The sequence below is a fragment of the Ctenopharyngodon idella genome, chromosome 24 (assembly GCF_019924925.1).
Source record: "Ctenopharyngodon idella isolate HZGC_01 chromosome 24, HZGC01, whole genome shotgun sequence".
In the NCBI taxonomy this organism is placed as follows: Eukaryota; Metazoa; Chordata; class Actinopteri; order Cypriniformes; family Xenocyprididae; genus Ctenopharyngodon; species Ctenopharyngodon idella.
The window spans coordinates 4,670,391-4,686,780 of record NC_067243.1 but is presented as its reverse complement, the minus strand read 5'-3'; the positions used below and the strand labels follow the sequence as shown (position 1 = coordinate 4,686,780).

The 16,390-nt window shown below is 36.3% G+C and overlaps 1 protein-coding gene across 18 annotated transcripts in view; it reads left to right on the top strand.

Annotated features, from left to right (window-relative positions):
* Positions 1-16,390, top strand: part of myo9ab (myosin IXAb) — a 92,764-nt gene that overhangs the window by 51,924 nt on the left and 24,450 nt on the right. For 17 of the 18 annotated variants that reach the window (XR_007928097.1, XM_051883281.1, XM_051883282.1 and 14 more), the window contains exons 6-21: positions 243-296; positions 1,988-2,085; positions 2,253-2,379; positions 4,025-4,114; positions 8,256-8,372; positions 8,618-8,752; positions 9,423-9,544; positions 10,165-10,306; positions 11,796-11,997; positions 13,556-13,669; positions 14,067-14,148; positions 15,306-15,440; positions 15,526-15,565; positions 15,728-15,850; positions 15,938-16,018; positions 16,096-16,206. Coding sequence is in view for 17 of the 18 variants with exons in the window: in XM_051883281.1 (XP_051739241.1) it covers positions 243-296; positions 1,988-2,085; positions 2,253-2,379; positions 4,025-4,114; positions 8,256-8,372; positions 8,618-8,752; positions 9,423-9,544; positions 10,165-10,306; positions 11,796-11,997; positions 13,556-13,669; positions 14,067-14,148; positions 15,306-15,440; positions 15,526-15,565; positions 15,728-15,850; positions 15,938-16,018; positions 16,096-16,206 (1,773 nt within the window). In the remaining variant the exon portion in view is untranslated. The remainder of the gene's footprint in view (positions 1-242; positions 297-1,987; positions 2,086-2,252; positions 2,380-4,024; positions 4,115-8,255; positions 8,373-8,617; positions 8,753-9,422; positions 9,545-10,164; positions 10,307-11,795; positions 11,998-13,555; positions 13,670-14,066; positions 14,149-15,305; positions 15,441-15,525; positions 15,566-15,727; positions 15,851-15,937; positions 16,019-16,095; positions 16,207-16,390) is intronic. The other variant, XM_051883274.1, reaches the window with a different exon arrangement.

The window sequence follows — 16,390 nt, the reverse complement described above, 5'->3', positions numbered from 1 at the left end:
CTATTATATAGTTGCATCTTTCTTGTAAATGAAACTTTGATATTTAATCTAATAAATGCAGTTGAATTGATCAAATCATGAGCAGATTCAGTTTAATAAAGCGTTAATCCATTCAAATCTCTTTTGTAGTGATCCAGTAACTGCATGTTTCATTGATTGTGTGTCTAACGTTCATGTGTGTGTGTGTGTGTGTGAGACAGATGACCCTGTCTGCCGCTCCTAACCGTCTGTCTGCCTTCCAGATAACAAAGAAAGTCCACAGACAGCACTGGGGGAATTACTATGAGACGGAGCTGGTCAGTACCGAGTGTGTGTGTGTGTGTTCATTTGTTTTATTTGTGTCGGTGTGTCTCTGTGTTCTGGTAAATGACCAAACCTGATTAGCAGCGTTTAATAAAGCGTTTAATGGAGGACAGTCGCTTTGACTCCATTTGAGACGCCTTCGTTCACTCGTGGATCTTGTACTTAAACACACTTACAGATTCACCAGAGAAACAAGAGTTCACATCTGGATTTCAACACAAATCTTTGATGTTTAATTTGCTGCTTGCTTGCTTTTTTATTTTGTTTAATTTTATTTATTTATTTATTTTGTATTTTACTTGATTTTATTTTTTATTTATTTTATTTTTTATTTTATTTCACTTTTATTTTTTTAATTATTGTATTGTTTTTATTTATTTAAGTTTTATTTTGTCTTATTATTTTTTTATTTTACTTTATTTTATTTTATTTTTATTTTTTATTTTATTTTTTATTTTACTTTATTTTTATTATTTATTTATTTATTTGTTGTTTTATCTTATTTTTATTTTACTTTATCTTATTTTTTAATTTTATTTCACTTTTTTATTTTATTTAATTTTTATTTTTTTCTATTTTGTTTTTCATCAAGCGCTTGATGGATTTTTATTTTACTTTATTTTTGTTTGTGGGTTTGGTGTTCGTCCGTCTGTGTTGTTTTGTCTTCAGTGTGCAGGACGTCACAGTCGCTAAAACACTCTCTAATGTTTATTGCTGCTACTGTTCATTTTACTCCATGTAAGCAGTCAGGTTGGTAATATTTAAGATTTATTTATTTTTCCTGGATGTGTTTCATATATTTATTTGTTTGAACTGATGTTTGTCTGCACAGATTTTAACAAAAACCTTTTAATTTGTTGCTTTATTTATTTTTAATTTTTCTTTTCTTTTTTTCTTTTATTATTTCCTTTTTGTTTATTTATTATTTCTATTCTGTTTATTTTACTTTATATTTTATTTGTATTTTACTATTTTATTTTATATTATTTTTTCTTCATTTATTTTTTATTTGACTTTTTCATTTTTAGTTTTTATTCTATTTTATTTGACTATTTTATGTTATTTATTTATTTGCTTTTTTTTGTCCTGTGGAATTGAGTGTTTGTCACCGGAGAAACCTTACTGATTCCTGTTTTTTTTGCTCTCCGTCCACTGATAACACAAACACAGCACAGTTTTGCTTGCTTTTCATTTGTTTTACACATCATCAGTATCAAAAGCAGTCATTTGTGCTCCTCTCTGGCTCTCAGAGCTCTTTAAATCCGGATCAACACCTAATTTGAGGAGCTGGTTTGACTGTCACAGATTGATTGTGAGAAAACGGCTCAGAAATCCTGAGATCCGGGTCTTAAAACAATCCGCCAAGACAAAACACACTCATTTGAGACAGACGGCATTTGTAATGGTCCAAACACTAAACCCGAGACGTGTAGCTCGCTCAGGGCTGCTATTAGGGTCAACAGGAAGTCCTGTCTCTCCCACCGCCTCACTTCCTCTGCATACTTCTGTTTCTGACTCTCCTCACAGCGCTGTGGCTTTCCTCTCACGCTCAGCTCCAAATGAAATCATTCATGTCTTAATTGAACTGCTCAGTGTGCATGTGTCAGACGATGTTTATTTAATTTCAGGCCTCAGTTTTAGTGTAGTTAACTGTCATTAACACTCAGTCTGTTGTTTGGCGCAGGACTGTTTCACGGTGGAAGGTGAAGATCTGAAGCATGACTTCGAGCGACTCCAGCTGGCCATGGAGATGGTGGGATTCCTTCCGGCCACCAGAAAGCAGTGAGTTTAACTCTCTGCCTGTCAATCATTCTGTGCATTCAGGTCTGCTGGCATCGGATTGGCTGACATGACCATATAGGGCGGGGTTTTGGATCACATGCTGCTGTCAGTTTCTGCCGTCTTTATTGTGACGTTTGACTCATTCAGAGATGTGTTGGTCTCCGCAGAATCTTTTCTTTACTGTCTGCGATCCTTCACCTGGGGAATATCCGGTACAAGAAGAAGACGTACCGGGACGACTCCATCGATATCTGCAACCCGGAGGTGCTTCCTATCGTCTCCGAACTCCTGGAGGTCAGTCCGTACAAACCCCTCATGATGAGCTATCTGGCTGCGAAGTGTACGATATGATCCTGTTGGTCATGTGGTTTCTGTTGTTGTCGTGTTGTAGCTCCGCCCACAGTGAAATCTCATTGGTCTTTCGCTTTCATCAAGGATAAATCATTGTTTGATGCTGAAAACGTGTTTTATGACTGATCAATTTCTTCCTGCTTCATTATTTATTACAATGCATCACTTTATTATATATAAGCATCATATTTTAGGATTATTTATATGCTATTAGTGTTTATAAATATTTTAAATTAACTTTTATTTTTATATTTTCAGTTTTTATTTTTAAGTTTGTAATTTTGTTACGTGCTTATGTCAGTTTTATTATTTAAAAAAAAAAATTCTTTAAATAATTAGCTTTAATTTATTTTTCATAGATTTGTTTCAGTTTTAGTTTTAGTCATTTTAGTATTTTAACTTAAACTGTTTATTTCACTTAGTTGCTATGGCAACATTTATTTTTTCTTGTAAGTTTTTATCTAATATTTTATTTTTTATTTATTTATTTATTTAAATAAAACTGCCTCATGCCAAAGCAACATTTCAATTTTTGATTTAAGTTTTTCATGTAATATTTTATATTTTGTTATATTTTTATTTTATTTTATTAAACTGTCGTGTATTGATGAACTTCGTATGTTGAGGGTCACCAAACACCTCATTCATTATTATTTTTAAAAATATTTATTTAAAATATTTAGCTTTAATTTATTTTTCAGTTTTAGTTTCAGTCATTTTACTTCAACTTAACCTTATTAATTTTATGTTTTTGCCAAGTCAAGATTTTTCTTTTTCATTTAAGTGTTTCATTTAATTTTTATTTTAATTTTATTTTTTTATTTAAGCTACTTTGTGTTGATAAACTTCGACTGTTGAGGGTCGTCCAACACTTTATTTTTATTATTTTTTTTAAATATATATTTATTTTATTTTATTTTATTTTATTTAAGCTGCTATGTGTTGATAAATTTCGACTGTTGAGGGTTGTCAAACGCTTTATTTTTATTATTTTTTAAATATATATATTTTTTTATTTTATTATTTTATTTTAAACTGCCGTGTGTTGATGAACTCCGTCTGTTGATGGTCGTCCAACACCTTATTGTTTTAACACACGTTTCACGATAACAACTTTGATTTACTTTGGCTGCACGAGCCTTTTCCTGAAGTTGAGTTTATTGACAAGGTTTTTCTACTTTATGAGCTTTAGTTTCCTCGTTTGTATTTTCTTTTTACAGTGTTTTAGTCTTTTATAATAATAATATTGGTGGAAAGGGTTTTGCCCACCACAGACAACACTAATACACACACACACAGCACTAAAACACACGAGTCTGTGATTTAATAGCATAAAATGGACGTTTATATGAATTCGAGGGTTTAATAAGGAAACACTTGCACGCTAAGGGAGGCAAACATGTCTGTTTTTGAGAAATTTCCCAGTGTTTATGCTGTACATCCCATTATTCACATACTGTCCAAACACAGATTGATTTGCAGCGTAAAACAGTTTTTGAGTAGGTGTAGCTGCAAAACTGTGCAGAAGCGTCTGAATTAGTAATAGATATGTGCAGTTCTCATGGTTTCTGTTTGTTTTAATGCCCAGGTGAAGGAGGAGATGCTTTTTGAGGCTCTGACGACACGAAAAACTGTGACGGTGGGAGAGAGACTGATTGTGCCGTACAAACTAGCAGAGGTGAGAATATAAACCTTCAAGATTGACGTTATAAACCTCACACACATGTCACAAGTTTGGCGGATTTGTGGGGTTTGTGGTCTGTTTTTCCTGTGAGCTGTTTCTTCTCGAATCCTCGTTCATCTTGCCACAGTGTCATTATGCATCATTGTCTGCTTTCACCCACACAAGAAACTCATTTTCCACTTTTCCAGGCCCAAACTCAACCTGACCCAGTCCAGACCTGGCTTTAACCTTTACGTGTGCTTTCACATTTATGAATTCATCATGCACTTCTGTACGAAGTGCCTTACAGTGTATATAAATATATATAAACAATATATAAAAATATATATACATACATACATATATATATATATATATATATATATATAAACAAAATAAATAAAATAAACAAATAAGCTATATAAAATTCATTAATTAAATAATATATTTATTTACTTATTATTTATTATTACTTTTTGTTTTAGACTACAGAAAACATAAATATACAAAATATTTCAAAACATTATACAACTTAGAAGAGTTTAACATTTATTTATTTTCATTTGTTTTGTTGTATTTTATTTAATTTTTTTATTTTTTATTTATTACTTTACTTTCTGTAAATGTTTTTTTTTATCAGTCACAGGCCCATGGAAAACATCCACATGAATGATTATTTTTGTATAAAAGACATTGACATTTACTTTGTGTCGCTGTATGAATCTCAGACTCTCACATTAGTTTATTACTCGTGTTTCGTGTGCCGTGGACGAATCTCTTCATGCTTTACGTGTGCGCACAGACTCATCTCTCTTATCTCTCCATCTCATCTCACTTTCTCTTGTGGTCTTATTTTACTCCTGACGTCAAAAGCACTTCCTCCTTACACTCTGTGTGTGTGTTTATAATAATGTATAAACTTTGTGGTTCATCTGGAAACCTTCTTGTAATATTGTGAGTTTCTTGTGTCATCTCTCACCCAGAAACGCATGAGATGTTTCCGTCTGTCCTGTCGTCATTTGCAATGAGTGATATTCCAGTTCTCCTCCACAGTTTCTGAGTTTGTGATCAAAACGTCTCTCAACCTTTAAATGTTAAAGTGTTGTGAATAATGAATCACGCAGGGGGTGTTTTATATAATGTTTCATCCCTCCTCCGGAATTTGGCTAAAAATAAAAAGACAAATCAATAATGTAGCAGTTTCTTCTGCAACACTGAGCATGAGGTTGAGTTATATTATGAAGACAGTTTGAATCTTGAACGTCCTTGAGTCTTTCAACAGCCAATCAGCTTCGCTCTATCCCAGCATGCCCAGCGACACACGGCAAGTTTCTCATTTAGCTTTTCTTACAGGACGTCAGAGCACCTTTCATCGGCGCTAAGTGGGGAGAGTGTTTTATATGTTTTGGCTCGTGCAGGTTCAATAAGCAGCGTTCTTGGCAGCGTCTGCAGCTTTATGGGCTTCACACATGCTGAAGGAGATTTGTGCGCCGCTGGATGTTTAAATCAGCTGCCAGAGAGACTCCAAGAGTCAGCTCCAAGAGACTCAGAGAGACACAGGGAGATTCAGGGAGACTCAGAGAGACTCAGAGAGACTCAGAGAGATTCAGGGAGACTCAGAGGTACTCAGAGAGACTCAGGGAGACTCAGGGAGACACAGAGAGACACAGAGAGACTCAGAGAGTCACAGAGAGACACAAAGAGACTCAGAGACACTCCAAGAGTCACAGAGAGATTTTGAGAGACACAGAGAGACTCCGAGAGACAGAGAGAGACACAAAGAGTCACAGAGAGATTTTGAAAGACTCAGAGAGACACAGGGAGACTCCGAAAGACACAGAGAGACTCCGAGAGACTCAGAGAGACACAGGGAGACTCAGAGAGACAGAGAGAGACACAAAGAGTCATAGAGAGATTTCGAGAGACACAGAGAGACTCCGAGAGACAGAGAGAGACACAAAGAGTCACAGAGAGATTTTGAAAGACTCAGAGAGACACAGGGAGACTCCGAAAGACACAGAGAGATTCAGGGAGAATCAGAGAGACACAGGGAGACTCCGAGAGACACAAAGAGTCATAGAGAGATTTCGAGAGACACAGAGATATTCAGGGAGAATCAGAGAGACACAGAGAGAAACAGGGAGACACAGGGAGATTCGGGAAGACACAGTAAGAATCAGAGAGACTCAGGAAGACTCAGAGGGAGTCAGGGAAACTCAGAGACACAGAGATACTCCAAGAGACACAGAGAGACTCTGAGAGACACAGAGAGACTCAGGGATACTCAGGGATACTCCAAGAGACTCTGGGAGACTCAGTGAGAGATTCAGGGAGATTCAGAGAGACACAGAGAGACTCCAAGAGACACAGAGAGATTCAGGGAGACTCAGAGAGACACCAAGAGACACAGAGAGATTCAGGGAGACTCAGAGAGACTCAGAGAGACTCAGAGAGATTCAGGGAGATTCAGGGAGACTCAGAGAGACTCCAAGAGACCTAGAGCGACTCAGGAAGGCTCCGAGAGACTCCAAGAGACACAGAGAGACGGGGAGTTTCAGGGAGACTCAGAGAGACTCAGAGAGACACAGGTAGATTCAGGGAGGCACAGAGAGATTCAGGGAGACTCAGAGAGACACAGGGAGATTCAGGGAGATTCAGGGAGACTCCGAGAGACTCCGAGAGACACAGGGAGATTCAGGGAGGCTCAGAGAGACACAGAGGTTCAGGGAGACTCAGACAGATTCAGGGAGACTCAGAGAGACTCCAAGAGACACAGAGAGACACAGGGAGTTTCAGGGAGACTCAGAGAGAATCAGAGAGACACAGGGAGATTCAGGGAGGCTCAGAGAGAATCAGAGAGACACAGGGAGATTCAGGGAGACTCAGAGAGACACCAAGAGACACAGAGAGATTCAGGGAGACTCAGAGAGACTCAGAGAGACTCAGGGAGATTCAGGGAGACTCAGAGAGACTCAGAGAGACTCCAAGAGACCTAGAGCGACTCAGGGAGGCTCCGAGAGACTCCAAGAGACACAGAGAGACAGGGAGTTTCAGGGAGACTCAGACAGATTCAGGGAGACTCAGAGAGACACAGGGAGATTCAGGGAGGCTCCGAGAGACTCCAAGAGACACAGGGAGATTCAGGGAGACTCAGACAGATTCAGGGAGACTCAGAGAGACTCCAAGAGACACAGAGAGACACAGGGAGTTTCAGGGAGACTCAGAGAGAATCAGAGAGACACAGGGAGATTCAGGGAGGCTCAGAGAGAATCAGAGAGACACAGAGAGATTCAGGGAGACTCAGAGAGACTCCAAGAGACACAGAGAGACACAGGGAGATTCAGGGAGACTCAGAGAGACTCAGAGAGACACAGGGAGATTCAGGGAGACTCAGAGAGACACAGGGAGATTCAGGGAGACTCAGAGAGAATCAGAGAGACACAGAGAGATTCAGGGAGACTCAGAGAGACTCCAAGAGACACAGAGAGACACAGGGAGATTCAGGGAGACTCAGAGAGACTCAGAGAGACACAGGGAGATTCAGGGAGACTCAGAGAGACTCCAAGAGACACAGAGAGACACAGGGAGTTTCAGGGAGACTTAGAGAGACTCAGAGAGACACAGGGAGATTCAGGGAGACTCAGAGAGACTCCAAGAGACACAGAGAGACACAGGGAGATTCAGAGAGACTCAGAGAGACACAGGGAGATTCAGGGAGACTCAGAGAGACAGGGAGATTCAGAGAGACTCAGAGAGACACAGGGAGATTCAGGGAGACTCCGAGAGACTCCAAGAGACACAGAGATATTCAGGGAGACTCAGAGAGACACAGAGAGACTCAGGGAGATACAGAGAGACACAGAGAGTTTTAATTATATACATAATATTGCAATTGTGTGTCTCTCTCACACACACACACACACACACATACACACATAAATATATGTATCTCCACTGATTTCTCCACTGCCCTTTTTGATCTTTATTTTTCATTAAACTTTGGGTCAGCTCTGAAAGTAAACGCTGCTGTTGTTCACGCTGGACTCTGTAGATGGTTTTGTAGGTTTTACATGCACAAACATCACTCACATGTTCTTCAGAGACAGTAGGACACACACACATGATGCCGGTGTTTAACACTCGTCTCTCTGTGCAGGCGGGGACGGTGAGGGACTCGATGGCGAAGTCTCTGTACGGCGCTCTGTTCGACTGGATCGTCTTCCGCACCAATCACGCGCTGCTCTACAACAAAGACCTGGAGGATTCGGCCAAGGTGTGTTTATTTGTTCACACAAGTACAATAGCAAATAATAATCTTCAGATACATATTTTCTCCCATTTTTGGCGGCAGTTTCTAGCCAGACTTTCATAAGCCGTCCTGAAAGTCATAATGTGGTGAACTCACGTGTGACGTGATCCTACATCAGTGCTCACGCTAGTTTCATGTTCACAGTTCTCGTGCTGAGATATTTCTAACCCTAATCACTGATGTTGATGTGAAATGTGTCCGTGTTTCAGATCCTGTCCATCGGGGTGCTGGACATCTTCGGCTTCGAGGACTACGAGAACAACAGCTTCGAGCAGTTCTGCATCAACTTCGCCAACGAGACGCTGCAGCATTACTTCAACCAGCATATCTTCAAACTAGAGCAGGTAAAACTCATCCTGATCTCTCACTGAGAGTGGCGTTTGAAGGTGTTATTGAGATCATTAGTGATGTTTGCTGAGGCGTAACTCGTCCTGAACCGTTTGTTTTGCTCAGGCAAACACCGCTCACATGTTCTTCAGAAAGTCATTATTAATACACTCCATTAAACACTGGAGTTTGATAGCACAAGCAAACCTGAAGGACTCGGTGTGTTCAGATCTTTCTGTGGATTCAGGGTTGAATAGTGCTAGATTTTGGGTTGTTTTTGTGGCATAAAGCAAAAGTTCATGCAAAAATGTTTTCAGTGAACTACTCTTTTAAAGGTTAAACATCGATTCACTTCCTCATTCAAGTATTTAGTTTAACTTATTACATTTCAACTCTGATATTTATGGATTCACGTAATATTATGCTTTATGAAACGTACTTCATAGAATAGCAATCCATAAGAAAAGACAAGCTATTACCATGGTACTTTTGGATACTTTTTTTTTTTTGTTAAAGAAAATTATGAAGCAATATTCTAACTACTACAGAAGTAAAACAAAATATAAAAAGACCTGCCATTGAAGGTTTTTATTGTTTACTGCTGAAAGTCGAGCAGGTTTGAGGTTTGATCATGTGACGTCCGGGTGAGTTTCATGTGTTGATGGTGTCTGTGATGTTTTGGCTCAGGAGGAGTATCGGTCGGAGGGCATCAGCTGGCACATGATCGACTATATCGACAACACAGCCTGCATCAACCTCATCAGTAAGAAACCCACGGCGCTGCTCCACCTGCTGGACGAAGAGTGCAAGTGCGTCTTAACCACATCACAGAAAACATGATATTTGACTGTTTCATTCTGGTCTATTATGGGTTTCGGTTTCAGGAAGTCACATTGCAGTTATGCGGTTATCATATATTATTCATGTATCCTTGTTTTAGATTTCACAGAAATGTTTAGTAAAAATATTAAGCTGGAAGCCAATTCTATTGGATTTTGTCACTTTATTTAATATGTTTATTCTATTACAGCATTTATTAGTCTTAGTTAATGTTAATTTCAGCATTTACTAATACATTTTTAAGATCAAAAGTTGTATCTGTTAACAAACTTACATGAAGGTTTAAGGAACTAACATTAACAAAGATTAATAAATGCTGTAAAATATATTGCTTATTGATAGTTCATGTTAGTTAATGCATTAGCTAATCTTAACAAATGAACCTTATTGTAAAGTACTACCCATTTTTAAATGAGCTATATAATTTTTATATTGTTACATTATTATTATAAATCTATTTGTATTTAGCCTCTAGCATACTTCTGTAAAATTGTGATCAAATATTTAGGACTGGACTAAGTTTCAAACCTTTCTAATAATGTGTATTTTGAACGGTAAGCTTTACATTTGTCTTGTTGCTGGTTTGTAGTTTTCCGCAGGCGTCTAATCAAACTCTGCTGGACAAGTTTAAGCGTCAACACGAGGGAAGCGGCTACATCGAGTTTCCTGCCGTCATGGAGCCGGCGTTCATCATCCGCCACTACGCCGGGAAGGTGAAATACGGCGTCAAGGTGAGAATTAGTTTCAGAGAATTAGAGGCCGGATTTCTTCTGGATATTGTGTTGAAGCATGTGCACATCTGTGGAAGCTTGTTTCTGCCACGGAATTAAAAAAAAAAAAAAAAACCTTTTTATCTCACAATTATGAATTTATAAATCAAAATTGCAAGTTTATATCTCTTAGAATTACAAGATAAAAATTTGCAATTGCGAGAAAAAGTTGGAAATGTGAGATGTAAACTTTAAATTGTGAGGAAAAAACTCAAATTTGCGAGAAAAAGTCGTAATTGTGAGATTAAAAACTTGCAGTTACAAAAAAAGTCGTAATTGTGAGATTAAAAACTCGCAGTTTACAAAAAAGTCGTAATTGTGAGATAAAAACTCGCAGTTACAAAAAAAAGTCGTAATTGTGAGATAAAAACTCGCAGTTACAAAAAAAGTCGTAATTGTGAGATAAAAACTGAGTTACAAAAAAAAGTCGTAATTGTGAGATAAAAACTCAGTTTCAAAAAAAGTCGTAATTGTGAGATAAAAACTGAGTTACAAAAAAAAGTCGTAATTGTGAGATAAAAACTCAGTTTCAAAAAGTCGTAATTGTGAGATAAAAACTCGCAGTTACAAAAAAAGTCGTAATTGTGAGATAAAAACTGAGTTACAAAAAAAGTCGTAATTGTGAGATAAAAACTCAGTTTCAAAAAGTCGTAATTGTGAGATAAAAACTTATAAATTTACATAGATATAAATTGAGAAAAAGATTCAGAATTGCAAGTTTGTAGTTCAGTTCTGACTTTTTTTTTCTCAGAATCGTGAGATATAAACTTGCAATTATGTGTTAATTTTTCATTCTGTGGTGGAATCAAGCTTCCATATATCTCTGTGTGTGTGTGTGTGTGTGTGTGTGTGCGTGTGTGTGAGAGATTAAGCGATCATTTGCATATGTACACACACTCTTTCTCTCTCACTCACACACACACCACTTCCAGTGACCTAATTCTGCGTTTTAATCTGATTGGTTGGATTGGCCCCTCGGCTACGAATGTATCTGGAGCACATGTTTGGCAGAGAGGGTTAAATCTACACACACACACACACACACACACACACGCACACACGCACACACACACGCACACAAAACCGCTGTTGTCTGTATGTTTATTTTGTGTTTACTGGAAAGCGTTTGGAGCAGATGCGGCGGTATCAGTGTTGATCATGAGAACAGCTGCTTCACATCAACCATCTTCAGTTTTAATGTGTTTGAAACTGTTTTATCATTGAGATACTATTATAGTTTTTTGTGATACCTGTATTAACCCTGGTTTAAAACAGCATACTAATCTTATTATTTTTCATTATGCATGATGAAAATGGTGAAAAACAAATTATCCAAAAAATACACTTTCCTTTATACACTGATTAAAGCTGAAACATATGAGATGTAATTGCTTGTCCGTACTGCTGGGCTGTATTTGAGAGTCACTGGCGTGTCGGATGTGTCCTGCAGGATTTCAGGGAGAAGAACACGGATCACATGCGTCCGGATATCGTGGCTCTGCTGAAGAGCAGCCGCAACGCTTTCATCTGCAGCCTGATGGGAATCGATCCCGTGGCCACCTTCCGCTGGGCCGTCATCCGGGCGTATTTCAGAGCGCTCGTCGCCTTTCGAGAGGCTGGGAAACGACACACGGAGAAGAAGAGCACGACGGGTGAGATTATATCACTTACACAAAACACAGATGTCGTTCTAAACCCGTATCATGTGATGCTGACGGACTAAAACAGATCTGTAATGCAGATGTGAGACTCAAACACTCTCACAAACGTTTCTCACTATTACATGAGCATGAATGAACATCCCATGATGCAACTGTACTGAATTATTTATCACCACAGCAATGCTGCAAATGCTCATTCTGAAATATTAAAATATGCATCCATGAAGAAACGGCAGAGTGGAAATGATGCATTTTAGATGCGAACACAATTTCCCCTGTGATTTTACTCACAAAAGTGATTTTGTTTGCGTGTTTTACATATCATAATATTGCCAAAGCGTTAGTACAAAAACAATGACAGAAAAAACTATGTGAGTAATGCTAGTAAAAATGTAATAAAGTAAATGATATTAAAATATAAAATATACATTTATTTATAAATATTCTGCTTATATATATATATATATATATATATATGTATATATGTATGTTTATTTTTTACATTATTAGTTTTATATATATTTATTTTTTATACATTAGCATTAAAATATAACCACAAATGTATAATTATATTTTTATAAGGTATAATATAATTTTTTCACAGTATTTATGGTCATTTTCATGTTCGTATTATATATGTTTATAAATAACACTTTTTATTATTTACTTAATTAAATTAAATATGAAAATATACTAAAACCTTTACTTTTTTCATATATAATATGCAAGTAGAAATAAAAAGTAAATATTCTTATTTTAATTTGCACATCAGCTATTAACACATAATGAACATAATGAACTAATATTGATTTATAATAATAATAATAATTTATTGTTTTCTGGAGTTGCCTTTAGATGCTTGCAAATAAATTCAGTTTGTAATAACAAATTTTAAAAAAGTAAATAATATTAAAATATAAATAAACAATAGCATTTATTTATATAATTTGCTTTGTTTTTATATATTTTTTTACGTATTGTAATGTTTGTTTAAATTTTTACATTATTTATGGTAAACTTTGTGTTCATTTTATAAACATTTATAAACATAACATTTATTTTATTTATTGTAACATTTTTTTAAATAGAAACATATTTATTGTTTATTATTTACTTTATAAAATAAACAAAAATATACATAAACATTTTTATTTGCTTTTTTTATATATAATATGCAAGTAAACATTTAAAAATGTAAATCTCTCTCTCTCTCTCTCTCTCTCCATATATATATATATATATATATATATATATGTGTATATATATGTGTATATATATATATATATATGTGTGTAATATGTATAATTTTATTAATAGAGTACTAAAGTGTTGGTTTCTGGAGTTGAATGTCAGATGTTTGTTTGCAAACGTCTCCTCAATAGTTGATCAAATGTGTTTGTGATCATGTGCTTTGTTATTTTATTGAAGTGTTTGTTGTTGCAGAACCTCAAATAGTCGATCAGCGAGAACAACAACAGGAGATGACACTTCTGAAACATTTATGAGTCACAGCTTCATGTGTTTGTTTTCTCTCTCTCTCTCTCTCCAGGCTCTGATGGTCCAGTTCAGCATCAGAAGAGTGTGGACAGCTTCAGTTTCCTGCATCATCCTGTTCACCAGCGGAGCCTTGAGATCCTGCAGCGATGCAAAGATGACAAATACAGTAAGACTGCAAAGCCCACAATCCCATTTCCTGTTTCAGCAGAAAAACAGTACAGTTGAACAATGACCCAAACCAGTGTTATTATTGACAACCAAAACTAAAACCATAAAAACATCTTGGTTGATAAGAAGAGCTCCATCAAAATGCCATAATGAAATGATCACAGATCATTGTTTTCGTGTGAGCGCCTGTGTCTTATCTAACAGTTCCCTGGATATCTTCTTCTTCTCTTGACATTAACTGATGACTGTAGTTTTACACCTGGTAAACGGATGTAGTTTTAAATGATCACAGAACGTTTTGGACCGGGTTAACACCTGTAGATCTGTGTACCTGTGATCGGATCATCTATATGTACTCAGACACTCTCTCTCTCTGTCTGTCTTGTGAACGACAGATTCGTGCGTCAGCAGAAGGAACCCGCGGACGCCGCTGTCAGACCTGCAGGGCACAAACACGCTCAGCCAGAAACTGACCAGGTACGGAAGCCCGGAGGTGCCGGAAAACACTGTGGATTAAAGCAGCGATTCCCAAACTTTTTGTCAGCCAGACCCTTTTGACATAAAATATTTATGAAGTCTCCCTGAGATTAAGTAAATATGTTAATAATTTAACAACATCATGTTCACAGTTCTCTGATGTTGGTTAATGGTCACATGACATGGAGGGAAACAAATAAAACACCACAATTTGTGATTGTGCTATTGTAGCTAAAATTGTAGATTTTATTAATGTATTTAAAAATATTAATGAACATTTTAAAATATATAAATTATATATATATATATATATATATATATATATATGTATGTGTATGTATGTATAAAATATTATAATTATATTATAGCAGGTAAACAAAATATCACAATTTTTGATTGTGATGTTGTAAATAAAATTGTAGATTTTCCCACAATTTAAAAAAATATATATATTTATTTTTCAAACATAAATATTTATTTATTAAAAAATATTAATGAAAAAAAGAGTGAAATATCTAAATTAATTATTTAAAAAATATTTTTAAATATATAAAATATTCTAATTATATTATAGCAGGTAAACAAATAAAACGCCACAATTTGTGATATTGTAGATAAATTTGTAGATTTTACTGCAGTTTAAAAAAAAAAACATTGCAAAGTCACTTTAATGCACAACTATAATTGGCTTATTGAATTTATAGTATGATAAAATGCATCAATGTTCAATAATTATTAATAATTATAATAAATGTACAAATATTTAAAAAAAATATTCATCAAAATATTAATTTATTCATTTATTAAAAATAAATAATACATTTAAAAATATTTATTTAAAAAAAGCATACATTTTAAATTATATAAATTAATTATCTAAAAATATATATTCTTAAATATATGTATGAAATAATTAAAATTATATTATCGCAGGTTAAAAAAGCAAATTATTTATTTATCAAAAATTAAAATATCATTTTTAAATATTATAATTTTTATGCTTCAATCAATTATTAGGTTTTCATCAATCTGGTGAATTAAAGAAGCATTTCATCCAAACACATACAGTATGAATCTGTTTTGTGTGAAAAGCAGAAGAAGTAGTTTAATATACACTTTCAGTTCAGTTTCAGTTTGTGTTTGATTTGTCGTCTCAGGGACGGGTTCTCGGGCTGTAACGTCCGTGGCTCGAGGTCCGAGCGCGTCTCCTCGTTCTCCTCCCACGAAGAGGAGGGAATCTTTGTGAACTCGGTGAATAACAAGCTTCTGGAGCGAGCGCAGGGCATCCTGATGTGAGTGAGAACACTTCCCGCCGGATCAGCATCAGTTCCTTTCATTCTTATTCACTCTGTCTCAAACTTTCTCTCTTTTCTGAAGGCGAAACAAGAACTACAAGATAAAGCCCAGCCTCCCGAAGGTAAATGTCCCACTCTCGCTTTATTTAAAGGCAGTTTTATGTGTCTTGTACATTTTAATTCAGTATTTTTATCATGTTAACACTCCTGCAGATGCATGCAAGCACAGTCACATGATCAGTCATATCATCTTGTCTCATGAATGTGTTTTGGTGTGTCTGCAGCACCTGCTGGACGTGAAATCTCTGAAGTATCTGAGCTGCCTGACGCTTCACGACCGCATAACCAAATCACTGCTGCACCTGCACAAGAAGAAGAAGCCGCCCAGCATCAGCGCTCAGTTCAACGTGAGGATCTTACTCTGCTGTGTTTTGAATCAGTGTGTCGTATCTGAAGCATGAGAACTGAATTACAGTCTTGTGTCTGTGATGCAGGTGTCGCTGAACAAGCTGATGGAGACGCTGGGACAGTCGGAGCCGTACTTTGTGAAATGCATCCGGTCGAATGCGGAAAAGGTAAATTTTGTGTCTTATTTCTGTTGCTGCGTCACTAGATTTAGATGTGCGGTTTGATTTTCGTCGTTCTTTCGTAGCTTCCTCTGCGCTTCAACGACGCGCTGGTGTTGAGACAGCTGCGGTACACTGGGATGCTGGAGACGGTGAGGATACGGCAGTCCGGATACAGCGTCAAATACAGCTTTCAGGTGAGAAAACACTCATGAACATGTTTCTGTAGCGCTTTATACAATACTGATTGTGTCAGAGCAGCTTTACTCTGATAAACAGGAAAATGATGCAAAATTCATCAATTATGAAACATTGAAGCAGATCTAAAAATAAAACAGCTATTCAGCTCAATTCAGTTCAAGGACAGCGTCAATGTTGCAA